Genomic DNA, 20,943 nt, shown 5'->3' on the forward strand with positions numbered 1-20,943 from the left:
CACATTATATGTAGTTATCTTGTCATGCAGGAAAGTGACTAACATGAGAGGCACAACATTAAAGAACCGGTTTATTCCCATTGCTGTAAAAGAATGTAAGAAACTTCAAATAAGCTTTTCGAGGTTTTTTTTTTTTGTTTTTTTTAGAAAAGTGTCAGTTATTAAGTAGGCTACATGTTTTGACGGCTTCGGGGAAAAAAGAAAAATCCCCTCTACACGATACAGCCTAACTAAACGACCGACACAAAACGCATATTGATCAGGCGTGGTTTAAACAACTGTACACGATTACAAGCGATGTTGTAAAACTTTATCTTGCTGCTTGTGTAAAACACAGACACGACAAACACGTGACACGTTGTATATTCAACCCCTGCTAAATGCCCCTAGGAACTGTGACATAATTACAGTATAGTATAGGCCTGGGTGTTGTCTTTAAATCAATGTCAATTAAAAGTATGACATTCTTCCTATGCATATCCTAGGCAAGAGCTTTTCACAGAAAGAATAAGGCTTCTTTTATGTTTTTTATTTTCTTTCATTTATGCAAATACTGAAATGAAATGTATTGTTATTATTAGCAGTAGTAGTTGCACAGTACTAGTCGTGGTAAGGCTGGATAAGGAGTTGATCATGCTTTTTTTGTCCGTAGAATTTAATTATCTAATTCATGTTCAAAGAGTTATATTTTTCTAAATGCATTATTATTATTATTATTATTATTATTATTATTATTATTATTATTATTATTATTATTATTATTATTAATAACAACAACAACATTCTCATTATTATTGTTGTTATTAGTGTTATTATTATTTGTAGTCATAGTGATAACTTACAGGACATGGTTATAATACAGTATAATCCATAAATCCACGGTGTCAAATCATTTTACACGTGATGTAGGTAATACATAAACATAACTTCATCATGTAGGTTTAAGATGAACAATTAGTATTCCTCATACTTCATCTAGTTTTAAACTTGTCATGGAACCTTCATCACGTTCGAATATTGCCATTCAGAAGCTCTCGCACCCTGACAGGTAGTATCTGTAGCGCTCGCTAGACAGGACAAGTACAGGGTCTCATTGAGCGCTCCTTTACAGTGCTGTAGCTTGACAAATTGAAACTGATACTGTGAAATCGATGTGTTTATTAATGTAGCCAGTTAGTGTGATGCTTATTTCGCCCTCGACTATGCTTACAATACGTAAAAGAGACAGCTAGGCGGATAGACAGACAGACAGATATTATTGGTTCAGGATAGTCATAATATGGGAAACAGAAGAACTAACAGACAAATAACTTGGAACTGAGTATGTGCGCTTGCGTAATAGGCATTCTCAAATAAATAAAGTTGTCTTTTACACATTATATAGACTGTGCCCAATGATATCATGAAGCAGTCAACATCAACGCTGCTTGAACACGCCAACAGAAGAGACTCGTAGCGCCTGTCACTCACATCGACCCTTTAGCACTCCGATTGGCAGAGAAGGGGTGTGGGCGGAGAGAGTCGGCAAACGCTATTTAAAATGCATTGTGGAAAGACTTGGCGAGCCAGAGTACCATTCACAGTCACAGAGATGGTGTGTGGGCGGTTTGGTTATAAGCACAATTACACAACTTGAACCTGACTTGGGATACTCAAGAAGACAACAAAACCCCTGGGGTCTTTTAAATACAGCCCGGTTTGTCGTTCACTGACAGAGATAAAAAAAAAAAAAGGTAGGCATTTTGTTATTTTACATCTTTATCTCCTACAGCTGCTGCCTGCTGTTCTGTTAAATATTTTAACGACACGCAACTTGCTGTCAAACTGCGCTGACTTCAAACTTTCCGAAGCAACCTGTCTGGATTTTAACAAGTGTGGTGTCATTCGCTACATGTTTACAAAGTGTTCTGCACGCTGAATATTCGTGTTTTATGTCTAGGCGTAGTAAGGTTTTGGTTTCAGTTTTTAAAAAAAGAAGAAAAGAAAACCAAATGATTTAGCTGGCATGCATGTTTGCATTTGTGGTGATGCGTGCTGAATTGCTGCATGTATAACGTTAAAATGTAAAATACACTGATGTACATGTATGTATATATAATCGATTCACTTACGAATGAAATACAAGATCCGCTCAAAATGATTCAAATTAATTTAAATAGAGGCATCATGTCTTTGCTTTCTGTGCTGTACGCCTTCGACTCTCTTGCCTGGTGGCAGCAGACGGGACTCGAGCAATGGAAATGAACCCTGGTGCCTTTCCCGCGGGAGGATTTCATACAAATGTTTCAATTTTTCCAATGTACACTGTATTTGGAAGTGGTCCTGGTGTGAATGGTTAAACTCAGCCTGACACCCGTGACATCAATCACAGCCTAAGATGCATCGCTTGGCTTACACAGTGATCGCAACGTCCAAAATCCGCTCCGAATACAGTAGCAGCTCATATACATACATACATATATATATATATATATATATATATATATATATATATATATATATATATATATATATATATATATATATATATATATATTACATAATATTCTCCTTACACTTAAAATATTCGCTTGCTGTGTGCACCTGTATTCATATTCCAGTTTCGTGTGTGTGTGTGTGTGTGTGTGTGTGTGTGTGTGTGTGTGTGTGTGTGTTCATGACCTGTGGGTGTTTCGCACAAAAACATACATATTTCTTATAAGCCTGTATAATTGCTAATAGCTACAATAACTTTTCATCCCGGGAAAAAACATTACCCAGGAAGAAGCTGCACTCGATCCAGTTCACAGGACAGCCCTTACGCGTGTTCTACATGATTACACCAGCTTTGTGTTCTGTGCAATGCTGTATTTTTCTCTTCTATTTTTCTATTCAGCCGACTGTTTTTCCCCTGCTGCTCAGTAACGCAACAGTTGTGCTCCTAGGCAACAAGTGCTGGGCAGCAGTGCCGAGTCCCGCTGTCAGATGAAGCAGAGCCGCGCCCCCCTGAGAGCGTTCGTAGTGTTCACAGGTCCCTTAAACACCCCCAGCCCCCCACACACACTATCTGTCTTTCCCGCTTCCAACGCTAACCCTGTCCTAGCTGCGCCACACAGGCACGCAATCACTTCACGGCAGCACACACCTCACATAAAAACTGCAGCATGGGATTTTACTTGTCAATCGGCGGAATAAAGTGGCATCCGTTGTGTTTTAACGCTTTCAGAATAATCAGCAACTCACGTGTATAACATCAGGTGTATATACAATATTGCACAATCTTTTTAACAGGATCTGAAAGACTGATAAGTTCATGCAGTAGGAGTTCAGAATAGAGCTATCATGGATGAACTGCCAGTAATGTAAAACTGGCAGTATTGTAGCTCACTGCAGAATCTAATGACCCCAGGACTCACAGCTGCAGGACAAATGCTGGAGTTTTGAAATGCTTGTTTGAAATGCTGGAGTTTTGAAATGCTGGAGTTTTGAAATGCTGGAGTTTTGAAATGCTTGTTTGAAATGCTTGTTTGAAATGCTTGTTTGAAATGCTTGTTGTTCTTGCCTTGGTACAGGATTCTTGTTTCTGCATCCTTGATTTTCCCTGGTCAGAGTAAAGACCATTGCACACTTGATCCGTTCATCATCTTTCATCCGAAGAAGTCGTGCGTCAGTCCAATGCACACTAGATCAGTAAATATCGTCCTTCAGAGCGCTGGTGTGCAGTGGAGGCTTTGTAGTAAATATACCTAGTTTCAGTATTTTAATAAAAAATAAATGCAATTATGTTGTACATAACTTTGAACACACAAAAAAAAGTTAAATGTAGTATAAACTTAATGATCAGCAAACACTGATGGAAGTTCAAACGTTTGCTAATTACTTTTCTACTAGATCTACAATAATGTTGTTACTCAATACATAATAAAAAGAAAAACATGATATTGCACAACACAGTTGTCACTGCATCAGAAACCATATGACCAATATTTAATTTTTCAAACACTCACTCCTGTAATAAATATATCTAAAAGTTGAGAAGCTAGCAATGAGCTACCGAAAACACTTTACCATAATGACCTTCTACTCTATGTGTATGGAGCCAGAAATACCATCACTTTCATGTACTGCCCCTGTTTTCTGACTGTTCAGTCCTGACCGCTATTGCCCTGTCACGCTTCTTTCTCTGATATGTGTCTCCAGGTTAGGCCATTGTTTCTTTACTTCCTCGACTACAATTGAAATAAAAAGTATATGCTTGTAATAACCTATACTGCACAAAATCCACGTGTTTCCATGTGCTATCAGTTCATAATTTCATGTTTTATAATACATATCATTCATGCCCAAGTCCGCGACAATGTCTTCTCTTTTTCATTGGTCAGTGTAATTTTTAACGCACGTCAAATCGGATCAAATCAAACTTGTTTCGATTCCAACATTGACGCATCACCGTCATACGACAGTTACGGACTCAGTGTGCAAGGTGCAATAGGGAATGCCCATGATCGTTTTTCTCTTCTTAGACGTACGTTAAAATCGGATGCATGATCGGATCCAGCGAGCAATGGCCTTAAACCCAATCCCTGCTCTTCCAATACTGCAAAGCTGTGGTTACTGACGAAAATCGTGTTGATCTTCACCGCAAAGCAAAAGTCACTAAAAATTCTGTCATTTTATATTTCACGAAATGAACAATGTACATCTTGGAAACCAGCTGTTAAATATATGGCTACAGTAGAGTTAATTAAATAAATAATTGAACTCATTGATTTTCTAACAGTTAAAGAAAATCTGCTGGTGGTGCCAGCTTCTTTTTGCAAGCAGCTATTAGGCAGTTTTCTATCATTCTGGAACTTGAAGAATCCAGTCACATTCCAAAAAAAGGGGCATATTCCCTCTTTAAGAAAAAAAGGGGCATATTCCCTCTTTAAGAACTTTCTCCCCATTAGAATCCTACAGGTGATCAAGCAGTACTTTGTTAAGTCTTCTGCAAAACATGAAGGTTATGACAAACCTGGGCAGCTGGTATTAAGAATGGCCACAGATTTGGGGCTCTGTGGCATTATATACACTACAGAGAGATAAGCAGTTTCTTTTGACTTATTTGTTAATGCAATTTCACAATTTAAAGTGAGATACATTTGAAGCATATGAAAAAATAGGTTGTTGGTTATGACTGTATTAAATACAATATGATCCTGGCATTATAAAAACCTTTTTACGGATCAGAGAGCTTCTCTTTATTTGCAATGATAAAGAACATACAGAATGCAGATTGTAGACAGCCGTGTTTGAGCTGTGGAGTCGATGTTTTTCTTAATCCTCAATGGGTCTGCTGTTCTGAAGGAACACTGCAGCTCCCAGAGGGTTTCCAGTGAGTCAACAAGTCCTGCTGGTTCCCTTGGGGGCTGCTATTCAAGGCCCTTCTTGAAGAAAGCAAGCACTTGCCTTTGAAATCTAAAAGATTTCAGCTTCAAGAAAAAAAAGCCTTTCTCTGTTGAAAGGTGGTTCTTGTAGTAAAAGCAGCCATGTCCTTTTGAAGCTGCAAATCTTCATCTTAACATCAGAGTCAGAGAGCTTTATTACCTGCTTATAGACGGAAACACAGAAACTGTAAATATTTAAGGTTCATGCAGCAGCTTCTTGTTCTGTGTAGACTACATTTCCCCAACCAAGCACAATATTACATCTAACACATCAAAGTAACCATGCAAACAACGACTAGTACGACAAAATACAAAATCATAAATGCATCAGACATTTTAGTACTGGACGGTGTGCGTGCCTGTGGGTTCTCGTCAGTGTATCGTTCATTAGGATCATGAAATAGTTGTTTATTGAATGCCCTGATCACTCTTATCAGTACGTGTTGCTTTATTTTCAAATTGCCTGTTGTCTGGGGATGGTGTCCTGGTAGCTTCAGTTACTTCAATACTGAACTCGCAGCAGGAAAAATAGCCCTTTTGGAATGGGTTTAAGATCATTTTGGATGGTATGGACCCAGATGATGTTGACCTAGTAAAGTCTGTCATTAAAGCAGTCTGTTGTCTAACATTCACATGCAACAATACAGAACACATTCGGGCTGTCTGAGTGCGGACAATTTCAACATCGATTTAAAGCTCTGTAGCTTTGTTTTCTTCCTTCCCAATGGATTGTTTTGTTACTTGAGCGTAATCTGAGACCTCAGGTCCCTTCAGATTGGGTTTCAGGTCTTTATGAAAGAAAAATAAATGCTAAGAAAAATAACTTCTGTCATTCAAATTGGCAGCAATTTAGAAGGGTGCTGAAATATCCATGACTTACAGGCATCAAATTAACTTTCTTTTTAAGATTTGTCAAGTAATTGTTTTGCCAATGTCAACAGCTTGATTCCAAACCCCTGATATCTTTATTATTATTATTAATAGCAGACTGGATCTGAAATAATTGGATAAAAAGGTTACATTGCAGTAGAAGTTTCTTTGTTTTATATTTGTTGTATATGTTTTAAATCAATAATGTGATTTAATAAAGTAAATATAGATTTATCTTTCTAAATTATGTTTTAATCAATAGGCCGAAGCAAGTGTATAAATATTCCTGATTGTAGTCTGTTTTCTAAATTTCATAAAACTCACATGTTTTTTTTTAATTTTTTAAACAGGATATGTCACCAAAGAGCTCTTTGTACCAGATGAAAAAGGACTGACAAGCTCCATCTGAACACCTGAGATCTTCCTTGGTGGAACCAAGGACAGCAGAGGACAGGGCGCCTTTGTTCCGTACCCCGTTTTCCTTGTGTGTGTGGTCCCACGAGCGTTCAAAACTGTTTCTCCAAAGGTTTTTACAGAAACTCAGACTGTTTTCCAAAGCAGAAGCACAGCCGTCCCAGGCGGAAGTGATGGGAAGCGTGCGAGCGAACCGCTACAGCATTGTGTCGTCAGAGGAAGACGGGATGAAGCTGGCCACCATGGCGGTGCCCAATGGCTATGGCAACAGCAAGGGCAAAGTGCACACCAGGCATCAGAGCCACAGCCGCTTCGTCAAGAAGGATGGCCACTGCAATGTGCAGTTTGTTAACGTGAGTGAGAAGAAACAGCGCTATCTGGCTGACATCTTCACCACCTGCGTGGATATTCGCTGGCGCTGGATGCTGGTTATCTTCTGCCTTGGGTTCGTGCTCTCTTGGCTCTTCTTTGGCTGCGTCTTCTGGCTGGTGGCTCTTCTCCATGGTGACCTGGATGCTGGGGCCCCAAAGCCCTGTGTCTCGCAGGTCAGCAGCTTCACGGCGGCTTTCCTCTTCTCCATTGAGACACAGACCACCATTGGGTACGGCTTCCGCTATGTGACAGATGAATGCCCCATCGCCGTCTTCATGGTGGTGTTCCAGAGCATCGTGGGTTGCATCATCGATGCCTTCATCATCGGGGCTGTCATGGCCAAGATGGCCAAGCCCAAGAAGAGGAACGAGACACTGATCTTCAGCCACAATGCCACAGTGGCCATGCGAGACAACAAGCTCTGCCTGATGTGGCGCGTGGGCAACCTGCGTAAGAGCCACCTGGTGGAGGCCCATGTGCGGGCGCAGCTCCTCAAGTCCCGGACCACAGCTGAGGGGGAGTACATCCCTCTTGACCAGATCGACATTGATGTGGGCTTCGACAGTGGCATTGACCGCATCTTTCTGGTGTCGCCAATCACCATTGTGCACGAGATCAATGAGGACAGCCCCTTCTATGACATGAGCAAGCAAGAACTGGAGGCCTCGGAGTTTGAGATTGTGGTCATCTTGGAAGGCATGGTGGAAGCCACTGCCATGACCACCCAGTGCCGCAGCTCCTACCTGGCCAGTGAGATACTCTGGGGTCACCGCTTTGAGCCAGTGCTCTTCGAGGAGAAGAACTACTACAAAGTGGACTACTCACGCTTTCACAAAACCTACGAGGTGCCTAGCACGCCCCTATGCAGTGCCAGGGACCTCGCGGAGAAGAAGTACATCCTGTCCCATGCCAACTCCTTCTGTTATGAGAATGAGGTGGCGCTTTTGAGCAAGGAGGAGATGGGGGACATCGGGTGTAGCCTGGGGCCAGAGGGCACCAGCACAGACACAAACTCTGACGTTGACCACACTCAGGCCACTGTGCCCCTGGAGCCTAGACCTTTGAGACGAGAGTCGGAAATATGACTGTATAACCTTTGGAAAAAATTGAAAAGAAATATGTTCAAAGGCACATTGAGCTGAACTTGAACCAAAAAGAAAAACAGATTTCAGCCAATGGTACTGCTGAGTGGCTTGGATTGAGGACTTGAACTGGGAATGGAAAGACACACAGACAGAAAGTTACAAGGCTCATGTGATTAATATGAACACAGCTGTTCTGTAAGACAGCAAACTTGTATTTATTTGTATACAAAAGGAAATAATTATGCTTCTGTGTGTGACTAAGGGGAGTGGTTGATGTAAGGATAAGGGACAGAGAGAGGATGTGGGATTTAATTTTTTTTTACAAAACTTGAAAAAGGCAGGCATGTCTCTTTGGTTATCTGTCGAGCCTAATTTAAAGCAGGACAAGACGGGTCGAGTAGCGTGACACCAAGTATATCTGCCATTTTTAATGCTGCTATTAAAATAAAACAAAACCTATAAAAATACATATATTAAGAAATTTACATAGTGAAGGTGGATTACGATAGATCATTTATCTGCAAATATGTGAAAAGTAAATTATAAAACCACTGTTGGATGGGAATTAGTGGATTGAAAGCTACTACAGATATAATTAGCTGCCCATTGCAGATGCAGCTCATACCAAAGAAATTGCGTGATTTGCACATGGGATTGATGGAGTACAAGGGGGTTCATTGGTTCCAGATTAGAGCACTAAATGCACTCCTTTGTTTTTAGGTCAGATTGTTGTTGTACTAAGTTAGTGTAAGACCTTTAGGGATTCTTTTTAAAGTAGGCTGAGGACTTTCTTCCACACTCTGAAAGGGAACTCTAGGTCTTACACCTGTTCCGTCCCGTCAGCTGACTCCTGCTGAGGGCTGGGGTAGGGGTGCGGGTTAGTGAAGGGCCTCATGTCTAGAAAAGCTGAGTGCATAACTTCTCCCTAGAGACACGACTTGGTATGTTGCAAAAAAAAAAAAACACCGTCAGAGCATTAGAATGTATTTGTATTGTTATTAATATTATTGTTATTGCTATTAATTTTAGTAGTAGTATTATTTGGCCACGAATTAGGACAGCATAGCACACAGGTATAGCAGAGCTATAGTATGGTGTTGTTAAATGCCGTGGTATACAATAAAAATAGCTGTGCCATTATTTGTATTGAATCCAGGCCTACATCTAGTTTTAGAAATCTTCCCGCCAATTTTCCTCTGGCGGTGAGCTGGTCTCTTGCAACAGAGGTGCGCTTGGTTGCTTAGGAACGGGGAGATTGACAGTCCCATTTGTATTAATCTCGGGGAGGGGGGGGGGGGCTTGTGCAGCTCCAGGCTTCAAACAGATGGTAGGCCACAAAGCAATACACAGTTCAGACAGAGTAGGAGGGGCAAACATATACAAGAGTGTATGCTACTGAATCCATCTTGTTCTTGTCTCTAACTATAGCATCTTTTTGCAACATGAGCCTCCAACCCAGTCTCAGACACCCTCTCCAAATAAAACAGCAGAATGCTGGAAACACAAGCAGCGTTTTCTAATATTATAGCCTGCCTGGCCGAGCTGGTTGGCTGGGTGCCTCTTTCAGAAGAGGATCCCACTAGTGGCATTACAGAGGACTGTCTGAGCTGGGTAGAAGTAATAATGAGAGTGTGTCTGCGTCTGGGCAACCCAAACGAAGCCGGGAAGCAGATCTAGGGAACTGATCAGGAGAACTTGAATTCAGCTTTCTCGAGAAAGTGAATGTTAAAAAGTGCTGCTACATTGTATATTGTTAGGATAACAAATGATTAAAGCCAAAGAGTATTCATTGTCTCAGACATAACATTTTATTTTAAAAAAACCTAACACAAATAATAGCAAGAAACTAAAATATTAGGAGACTTTTTCTATGTTTTGTTGGGACTCGAAAATGCAAAACGAATTGGTGCACATTATTTTTAAAAGGAGAGAAGACACGTTTATCATAAACACTATGTTTGTCAAATGATGTACATGTATAAAGTTGATCAAATATTTTCATATTTATAGCCAAATGTAAATGATTTCTGTAAGATATAAATGGCAAAGGGTAGTGCTCTATTGCTGCAGGTTAGCTCACTTATTACCTGTTCATGTTAAGCCTTATAGGGTCCCTAGTGCTTTATTTATTATTTAAGCATGATATTGTTATGATTAAAGCAATTTTTTGGAATAGCCTTGTCAAAAGAGCAGGTAATTGTAACGCAAATCCCCCACACAAAGTTTGTTGTATGTCAGCCTATCCTTTGTCTTTACTTTTGACAGGGCATAGGCATTTACTGGCTTTCAGAAGGAATGGTTTTAAAATGTATTTACAATACAATGCTGGCTGATGGCGTGGCATGTATCATTATCATAATTATTTGAGATTGTATTATAACATGCAATTCAAAACCCAATTCGAGAATATGCGCCCTGGTGACTGCACAAAATCGGTCTTGTGCTTTCATTGGAAAGTCTTTACACACAAATCCAGCTTCAACCAATGCTCCCTGCCGGAAACGTATCAAATATGTTGTATGTTGTAATATATAGTTCATATAAACAATGGTAGGGACTGTTTCATACTAGGAAACACATCTTACATACATACTGTATGTGATATGTATTGGGTTTCCATATGCTTCAGCTAAGGACAGCTATACAAGTTGGTAAGAGTTGTAACTCATGCTGTTTACATTTCTCTATCGCTCCAGCATAAGGATAAAGGATTGCCTAATATTTCTTTTAACGTTAGGTTTTTGTGGAAGATGACAAGGTTGAAAGCCAAAAGTACTGTAATGTATTTTCTAAGTGGCTTCTGCCAGCCATAGTTTCCATGCAGAACAGTTACTTTTCTTTGTGATTCTCTTGACTTGCAACCTCAGCAGCACTGCATCACTCCCCTTTTTCCTGTAGATATCTCCTTTCATTTGCAGCCTTCTGAATCAGAGTCTTCCTGTTTTACTGCAAAATCCATGGAATGTACAGATGTAATTTTATATTAATATTATTGTTATTGTGATTATTATTGTTGTTGTTATTGTATGTCTTATTTTATTGTTTTTAAATAAAACCGCAATTAATTATTACAAACGCCTCTTTTTGTTTTATAATGTGCTCACAAGGCTTTGAACTGTGAAAAAAAAAAAAAAACATTGTGTAAAATTGTAAAATGACTACTATCCTGGGGCTGGACTAATCCACTTTCCTTGCACCAGCTTTTAGAATGAGATTTCTTACAAAGATGATCAGGTGCCAGCAAATTGAGCAGTCAGGACAGATACATCTGTTGTGAACCTGCTTGTAACAGGAGTTATCCAAACACTTTCTATGTCACGTGGGTTAGGGAATACGAAACTCAGTTTTACCAAGGGTCACGTTGTAATGCGATATTTGCACTGCAGGCCACAATAACACAATGAGCCAGATTCTCAATGCTATTTACTCCAAATTGTCATTCGTACATTTTTTTCTTCTTGAATGAAGAGCTGGAGTTCCAAACCTTCTTTATAAACAGAGTGGAATGACTACTAGCACAAATGGCTCTTTAAAAGACCATGTGAGCCTGAGCATGGCCCAGTGAATATATATATATATATATATATATATATATATATATATATATACACACACATGTACATGACCCATCATTTTTCTAAGTTCAGCGTGACCATACAGCAGTTGTGCATCTATTACAGAGGCTATTATTGTGATGCGTCAATAAAAAGTTTGGCAGGCCTATTGTTTTTCTGTCCCAATGATGTACTGTATTATATTCTAGTTTTCTTTTTTAACTGTTGATCTATTAACACGTGGAGCAGCTGTATAAATACGAGAAGGGGTTGAGTTTTTCCAGTGAACCCAATTCAATTTGAAGACAAAAACACAACTCTTGGACACCTTTTTAGCCACGACAAATACAGTGACGATTCGAAGAGCGCTGATAGAAGTGGCTGGACGCTGTCAGGAGGGAGGCTATATTAACCAGCAATTTAGAAACAGTCTTGACGTCAACTGTCTGCATTGGTCGCAACTCCTCTCGGCTGCCAAGCTCCCTTTGTAGGCCAAACCCGGAGGAAGCCTGTGCAGCTTCAGAAATCCCCTGGCCAAGCCTTCTATGAGCATAAAGGGGTAATAACACCCTTTAAAAACAATCAGCACCTCTCACAAAGTTCATGGTTTATTTTTCCAGAATTTGTTTCCATCTTGATTCAGTTGAATCCAATGTATCTTTCCCCCCCTCCACTATGAATTCACTTCCTCCTCAACAGGCTGTATGCGTGCTGGTAGGATAGATTGCTGTCCTGGGTATACTCATGGGTTACTCCTGTTCTTTACTGCCTGCTTTGGGTTTGTCACATTTTCACATGGGGAATGGGCAAAGCTCTATGGACTTACTAGAATCCTTTACAAATATATGTTAAACAATGAGTATAGTGATAATCATTTTTACAAATACATAGATGGGTGATCAGAATCAGCCTTTAATAACTTTTAAAAACCAAATTAAAGAGGTCTGTTTGTATCTGCTCATCTGTGTTCATGTTCAGTATGTTCAAATTCACTGGAAGCTCCTCAGATTTCTGTTAACTTAAAAAATGATGTCAGTCCGAAAACAGCTTGCTGATAAACCAAGGAAGAAGAAGACAAAAAAACTGTTTGTTAGAATATTTAGCAGGATTTGGTATTTGTTCAAAATAACTTAGAGACACAAGTCGTAAAATGTTCTTGTAAAATAATACCTTGCTTAGCAGGGACTGCTGAAGAGATGTGACACAAACCAGCCCACCACATCCCCATCAACACTGTGAATCACACAGCATCCTCACTGCCTCGTCCCATTACAGGTCACATGCTAATGCACAACTTGGCTTTTGCCTAAAAGCCTAAAAAGGTTCCACTTGAGTTCTAGATTTTTTTTACAGATTAAGAGAGGGGGGGAGAAAAGGAGAGAAATGCATCACACCTGTATACCTGGTAGAAATGTTCTTCACAAAGCAATAGTTACTGAAGTCAGAGCTATGCTATGCATGCCTTCTTCTAGGTCCTAAATACAGTGCAGTGCTGTATACCCCAAACACTAAATTACACAAAAACTACAGTCAAGTGCTGTCTACTAACCTCAAAGTTTCTAGTCTGTAAAAAGCACTTCTCTATTTCTTTGCCCAAACATTAAATACCAACATGCCTAATTGATAGCGCAAGAGTGAAAGAGAGATGTAGACAGTTCTGTCAAATACAAAGCTCTGTTGCCCTACGCTCATCAAACACATGTCGGCACAAGAAAACGCATTTCCAACAGTTTGTTTTCTTGCCAGCGCTACACACTTTTTGTACAAGCTCTAACAAGACAGTTATGATAACCTCTATCCACAGACTGTGACTTCACCACAGGGGAAGTCCTACATAGTAAATATAAAGTCGTACGTAGGAGGTATAAAGCCCTACGTAGTAGTTTTTTTTTTTTTTTTTAATTGGCAATAGGATGCTTCCGTACTACTGGGATAAACACCAGTGGGATTAATATACAGATAAGGCAGTGAAACTTGTATCTACCATTGTATAGATCATTACAATAGACCCCTTTGTGTAATACGTCCTGAGCTGTACGGGTATTAGATACACAAACTAATTACATGGGCATTTTATATTTGTTTTACCCTGAATTTAAAATACCCTTTTTTAATACTTTACAATACCTCTTTGTGCTTTACAATGCTTACCTATGCTTTACCATGCTTTCACTATACTTTATTAAACTTTGCAAGGCAAGCTGTACTTTTCCTATGTGGGTATCCTAACCTTTAATGAATATGTCATATGAACTTTGCAAGCTAGTTCAGAATATTCTGGCTGTCAGGATTTATTGCAGTGAAGTGTAGAAAGTTATGGCTTATTGAAGACCCAAAGGGCATGTAGTGGCAGTTATGCTGGGTCATCAGTACTGCATCACATAAACAGTTGGGGATCAATACAAATCAGAGAGTGCCGCTTTGTGAAGAGGCTGTGTTTGTAGGCAGTCATGAAGCTTCACGGTTTCCAGGGCATACTCTGTTTCCCCTTGTTACTGTAAAATAGATCCCTTTTCTGTTCAGAAGGACTGAGCGTGTTTCCGACAAGTACTTTCATTTTAACAGCTGTGTTTTTCTTTCTGCTAAAAAAAAAAAAAAGCGGTCGAAAACTGAAGCCAAATATCTTTAAAACTGGCTTCATCGCCGTGTAATTTTCCAATTGTGATCGTGACTGACTAAAAGCAGGAACAAAAATCTCTGCAAAAGTTTTAAATTCCAGAAAAAAAGACAGTGAAAACAAGACACTGAAAACAAGACGTACCAATGTTAGTGTTTTTTTTTTAATTGCTTTTTAATGTATATGTTTGGATTTGTACATCGCACCCCAGGCAGAACTAAGTGTAATTGACAGCAAGAGTCAAAGAGGGCATGATGATCTCTTTAGAGAACGGTTTGATTCCTATTGGAATCACTATTGGATTCCAGCCATCATGCCAGGGGATTACCCTGAAAAAACCCTAGCCGAGCACAGCACTATCTGCAGTGCAAATGTATTGGATTCCAGTAGTCACTAGTGGTCCTGATAGGTAAAGCAGGTAGTTAAAAAAAAAAAAAAAACAGAAGGAAGTGATTGCCTCAGAGATGATGATGATGATGATTATTATTATTATTATTATTATTATTATTATTATTATTATTATTATTAATAATTATAATAATAATAATAATAATAATAATAATAATAATAATAATAATGATGTCAGTGAAATGGAAATAAACATGGTCTGATACCTGCTCTGGTTATTTGATGAATATACATGTTCCAATAAAAAACGTTTTTGTATCAGGCCCACAATCTGAACGCAGGTCATTGAGAGCTTTGCAAGTGAAATTAAAGATTTTAGGGAATTATTTATTGCGAGCGTATTCACTGGGAACTATATTACTTTGAACAGTAGCAACAGGCTGCAGGGTATTGCTCCCAGAGACAGGGCCATTTCAGCACAGCAAATAAGGCCTCAAGGGGGTTTTCCACATTATCCAATTCAATCTAGTTTCCACAGTAGTGTGTCAACAGAACTACTTACTGTACATGATGAGCACTGTGAAGCTTAGTAACTGTATGGTAACACACAGCAACTGCATTGGATAAGCAGGAGAATAACGGGAATATATAACAGTGCCAATTCAAAAGGAAACCCTTTACATTAAGTGATGCACTGCCTGTTGACAAAATGTGGCTCTTTTGCACAGCGGTTAAGACACTTGTTTGCATGGTAGCCGGTACATAATCATCTTCTGCCCTGTTACATAAGGGACACTCGGTTTAAAAATGTTAACATATTTTGATTAGAGAAGTGAATTAAACAACATAAGAGAAGATTCCCACTGCAGTCTTTTCTAGGGGCTAGCTGTAGGGAATGAAGAGAAGACTTGGAGTCCAGCTTCACTGTACCATTCTGCAGTTAAACTCAGCCAAGAGTCCTGACCTGTTGACCAGTGAACGTCCTGGGCTTCCACACATTGGCCATTGCTCCCAGCAGTGCTGACAGCACATTCCCAGATGGGAACGGAGGTATGACCTCTCAAGCTGTGCTGGTGACAGACTAGGAGAGGGTATATGTGTGCTTCATGAGAGACAAGGAGACCAAGGAGAGTTTGCTATCCCCAAGCTTTTTATCCCCAAGCTGAGGGAAAGATTGTGGTTTGGAATATCATCCGCCCCAGTACTGGGCACTGCGTAAGCCATCCTGCTTATCCTGAGGGGGCAGATCAGCTGCATGTGGCTCATGAACGGGTCTGTGACTCAGTGAGTGCAGGTCTGTAGGGAGTGTTGCAGAAATAATCAGGAAAATACTTTATGTTGAAAATACCAACACTTTATTTAAGGGATTTGTTTGTAAGTGTTGATTAATCAGTCTATTAAAAGTCATAGATTATGAAATAAAAAAATTAAAAAAAAACTGAATTGCAATACACTTATATCATGTATGTAGTTTACTGTTTGGTACCCTTATAAAAGTTTACCACTGTGTTTTTGCAGTTTTCCCATGCTTTTCCTATGGTTATACTGTGCATTTACCATAGTTTACCCTGGTGTTCCATGTTTATTAATATGCTTTACTATACCTTGCTGGTCTTCACCCTGCTTACCAGTGCATCACCATTTTTCACTAGGCTTTATTGCAGTATGCTTTTACAAGGATACACTTTTATACTGAAAGAGAAAAGTAAAATATGATAATGAAAAGTATTCAAGCACTTATTTTGGCCACCTAATTCAGTGCCTGTTATACTGGCCACAATCCAACAAGAGTTAAACAGGGTCATATTTTACTTTCACTGGGTTATTATAGACACAATATTTCTGCAAGTGAGTCCTATACACACAGAAGGAGCACTGCCAAATACCAAACACTATAGCACATTAACAAATATGTCAAGTACCACGATGTAACATTATCTAACAACATGCATTAAAGATGTCCCAGATCATATTATTGTGTTGTACTAAAACTAAACTTGTCAAGGGTTTTTTTTTTATATACTCATAACAACAAGATGGTATTTGGAACAGTTACATTGAACACTGTAAATATATAAACAATGTGCGTAATTACGCCTTTGGGCAATAGCAACCAGCACATGGTGAAACACATGTTAACCAGCGCTGAACACTCAAGTTCCTTAGCCGCAGAACATGGCGAACTGTGGTGTTGCATAAATGGCGTGTCAAAAATAAGGAAATGCTGTCCTTATTTTTACTAAATAATAAAATACTACAGTTTACTGCATGGTGGTAATACCAAGTAAACGCGTAGTAAACAGATTTGAAGCATGCTAAAGCACTGGCACGCAAGGTAAATCCCAGATAAGTGGGGTAAGGTATTGTAAAAAAAAAAAAAATGGCTTAACACAGTAAGGCATGCTAAATGCATAGAACACACATGGGAAAATGATGGTGCAAATTTACCGTGGCAAACGTTTATGAGGGTTTCCAGATGAGCTTGTTAGTAAACGCACTGCAGCCCATGGCATTTACCACAGCACTTAACAGCCCTTCAGAATCCATCAGAAACACATGCTAACAACAGGAGCTATTTTTAAACGACCGTACATTTGCAATTCATGCTAACTCACGCTATTCGACGTTTGAAAACTGTGTGGGATCCAGCATACAGTAGCGCCGAAGACGTTCCGTTGTCATAGTTTCTGGGAATAGCAAAGAATAAAGAATCCTGTTTTCCGGTCTCACCATTTTATTTGTTTAATTATTAACTGAAACACTCACCAGGAAAAGCACAGGAGCTTTTCATCCTGTTGACAAAGGATATTGTCTCTTCACATTGTTAACCACACTCACTGTCAACACTGTCCACAACCCATCACCAGTAAATACCATACAGTAAAACCAACACAGCACTGTGTTTATTATTGTCAGAGTCGGTTGGAGGGTTAACAGTTTCCACTGTTCAGTGCACATGAATTTCACTGAGGTTTGAGCCTTTGTGGCATTTTACCTGCTCGACTCTTTCGGACGTCTTGAATGTTGAGAAGTTATTTACTTTTTGAATGAATAGCACCTACATTTTCATGGCGACAGGCCTATTTCTTGAAAGAAACTGTGAAGTACAACAGTTTTTTTTGTTTGTTTTTTTTTTCAGTAAAAGGAAATATGAATATGCAGTCACTTGGGTTATAAAGTGCTGATTCGTTCTAATAGTTACAACAGTTACCAGGTAGAAGAAACCCTCTGATATGATGCTATCCAGCTTACTAAGTTCAAGCAAAATCCAATTATTTGCTGTTTAGATTTGTGTTAGCTATAAAAAGTAGAAGTAAAATGAACCACACTGAAGAGCTAATCTGTATCTTACTGCAGGATATATATTAAGTGGAGATAAACCTAGGACAGAGGGAAGGAGACACTTCTTCACACAGAGGACATGGGTTATCTGCTGTAGCCATGTTTTGAGGCTGAATCACTTGGGTCCTATAAGACCAAACTTGACAAAGTTCTGAGAACAATCAGATACTTGGAACTGGACGAGCTTAGATGGGCCGAATGGAAATGAATACGTTTTTTATGTTCTTATGTCTATTTCTATTTAGCTCATGGCACCATATAGGTTATAAAATGGACTAAGCCATACAATCAGCACCTAAAGTGGACATTAGGGACTCTTTGAGCTAATAATTGCTTTGCTGACATTTGTCAGCTAAAACCTGTACATGAACCAGGTATACCACATTGTGGGACCTGCACTGTATGAGGTGTCCTCCATTTCTGAGGCATTCATTTATATTCCAATTTTAGGTGCAAGGAGCAAGTTCTATTAAAATAATGCAATGCACCTTGATGTAGTAGCAACAGATATCCACTGAATTGCATACAGAAAAAAATGCACATATATATGTTTTTTTGCCTCAATGATTAATGGAGGATTGCCACTGACTGACTCACTGTGTGACCCTGAGCAAGTCACTTAACCTCCTTGGGCTCCATCCTGTGGATGAGATGTTATGTCCTATTGTAAGTGACTCTGCATAGTGACCTCTGCATAGTGACCATATGTGATGGTGGTCCACTATGAAAGGCGCTATATGAAAATAAATATATTATTATATTATTTTTAAAGCCCATGAATGCCAAGGCTTTATTTGAATACCCCAGGGCAAAACACAATCGGAAGGTAAAGAGTTCTGAGCTACTGCAGTGTAAAGCCTCACACTCATAAATCACGACAGCCTAGATTAGAGCCCTCATTTAAAATGTGTCTGATCTGAAAAGTTGATATCTGCTCCTTTGAGAATGTTTTCTCTCGCTGCCCATGTGCCCCTCGACAGCGTCTCTTCTGCAACTAAAAGGTCGAGTGCACTAGCGGCTCCTTTTTTTTTCAAGTGTTAAGGAGGCTTGTATCAAACACAGCCAGGGTAAGATACCCTTTTAACATCTTCACAATATGTATGTTATTTCAATTTGAACAAAGAAATATCCGCAAATAGACTGTGGTTGAAGAAAGGTCATTCTTTCTTTTCAAACTAGTCTGTCAATGGTACAGGGATTTGCAGCTTATTTGTATGTATTTTATTTAATATATTATTTTTCAAGGCAGGTTAGCTGTGCAAATATCAATTTTTGTTATATTAGGTCACTGTAAACGTGTATATATATACTGTGTAGATATATATATATATATATATATATATATATATATATATATATATATATATATATATATAATCAGTATTCATTTAATCCTATAAAACACACCATGGTTGTATTTGTACTAGTACTAAAAGAAAGTTATAACATTCTGACTAGTTAATCTATAATTGCAAAGTTCATTAGTCCCAAGTTGTTTCTATTCGTTTGGGAACTGGAATGGTGTTTCTCCCTTAATAAATGCAAGAAAGCATTCTGTCATATGTTTACTTTCTTTTAGTATTACTACATAGCAATACATTTACCATTTTAAATCACCTGTATGATATCTTAAGACCACCCATTGATACAGACCACTTATAAATGGTCTCTTATATGACTGTTTAAGCATGTTTCTTGCTGTAAAAGTATTGATTTATTTATTCTGGGAGAGTGGGGATGGGGTGGGGGAGGTTAGCTGAACCCCTTTCTGCAGCCTGTAAGCAGCTGGGTGGTATTGCGCTGGGAAGATCACCCCGAGATCCTGGGAGCCAACCTTCACCGCACCAAGCCTGCTCTGATGAAGTGCTGTCACCCGATCAGGACCGAGGAATGTTCCATACAGCACACCTTCCCCTGGAGGAGGACTTCAAAAGCAGGCTTGGGTCCAGATTGCAGCCTGATAGCTCCCTCTGTGTGTCCCTTTTCCGGAGATGAAACACTGCCCTGTCCTTTCCTCCTTCCCCTTCACATTAGAGGCCATTAGAGGATCTAGCTTTCATTAAGAAAGCTGGCTCATCTGTTACAAACCATTTACAGTACATGTATTACGCATGATATTTGAAAGCGTATTCCCTCCACGGTTTGCCTAACTGAGGCGTGATCCCAGTCTATTCTTTTTTGTTCTTCTAACCGAACACTTTTTACTGACAAAGTCTATGAGATCTGCTGTTTTATCCATCATGACTGAAACATTTATCTATAACTGAACTATTCAATCAGAATATACTATAAGCAACTACCCTATGTCAAGTAGACAAAAGCGTTTCAGCTAGTGCCTTATTCAGTGCAATGCAGTGTACTGCCTCGGTTTCTTATCGTTTTCCCTTATGGTTGAAACTTGCAACAGACAGATTCTGAATGTCACTCTCACAGCATATAAACACATCAACATGCCGCCCATTTACACAACAATGGAGCTGCTGTGCTACTATTCATGTTTCCATTTTATTTATTTGTATACCCTGTCGGTCTTTTGTAGGACTACGTGTTCCGCATGCTGTGAATGCAGGTCACAGGAATCTACTTTGTCAAGGTACTGACCCTGTCTTTAGTGTTTCACTTCACCACACTACAGCAGTATGCCAACCAGGACAGGGCCAACCCAGAAACAAGCATGCCTGCTCCCAGTCCCTGAAGTGATAGCTTCACTTCCTTCATCTGCTCCTTGGCCCTAGCCCCAGGTTACTTAATAATACTGTGCTACTAATGTGGTTTGCAATGGCTTTACCAGACATGTGATGCAGTATATTGAAACTCTAGGTATTGCTTTATTTAAAGTTCTATTATTATCATCAATGTAATTTCAAATGAACTAGCACCTGGTTTGCTCCTAGATTCTATAATTAACATTGAATTCAAATGGTAACCGGAGAGTG

The 20,943-nt window shown here is 39.3% G+C and overlaps 1 protein-coding gene across 1 annotated transcript; it reads left to right on the forward strand.

The window, feature by feature from the left end:
• The first annotated feature begins 1,581 nt into the window (after positions 1-1,581).
• On the forward strand, positions 1,582-11,221 carry LOC117423086 (inward rectifier potassium channel 2). The gene is made up of 2 exons (XM_034038515.2): positions 1,582-1,733; positions 6,626-11,221. Exon 2 carries the CDS (start codon positions 6,863-6,865, stop codon positions 8,144-8,146), a length of 1,284 nt encoding a protein of 427 aa, XP_033894406.1. The 5' UTR covers positions 1,582-1,733; positions 6,626-6,862; the 3' UTR covers positions 8,147-11,221.
• Positions 11,222-20,943: the final 9,722 nt, after the last annotated feature.

Source organism: Acipenser ruthenus, chromosome 17 (assembly GCF_902713425.1).
Source record: "Acipenser ruthenus chromosome 17, fAciRut3.2 maternal haplotype, whole genome shotgun sequence".
NCBI classification, from domain to species: domain Eukaryota; kingdom Metazoa; phylum Chordata; class Actinopteri; order Acipenseriformes; family Acipenseridae; genus Acipenser; species Acipenser ruthenus.

What these genes read in the sequence shown, in the direction of transcription:
- LOC117423086 (XM_034038515.2), top strand. Translation starts at nt 6,863, where the DNA reads ATGGGAAGCGTGCGAGCGAACCGCTACAGCATTGTGTCGTCAGAGGAA.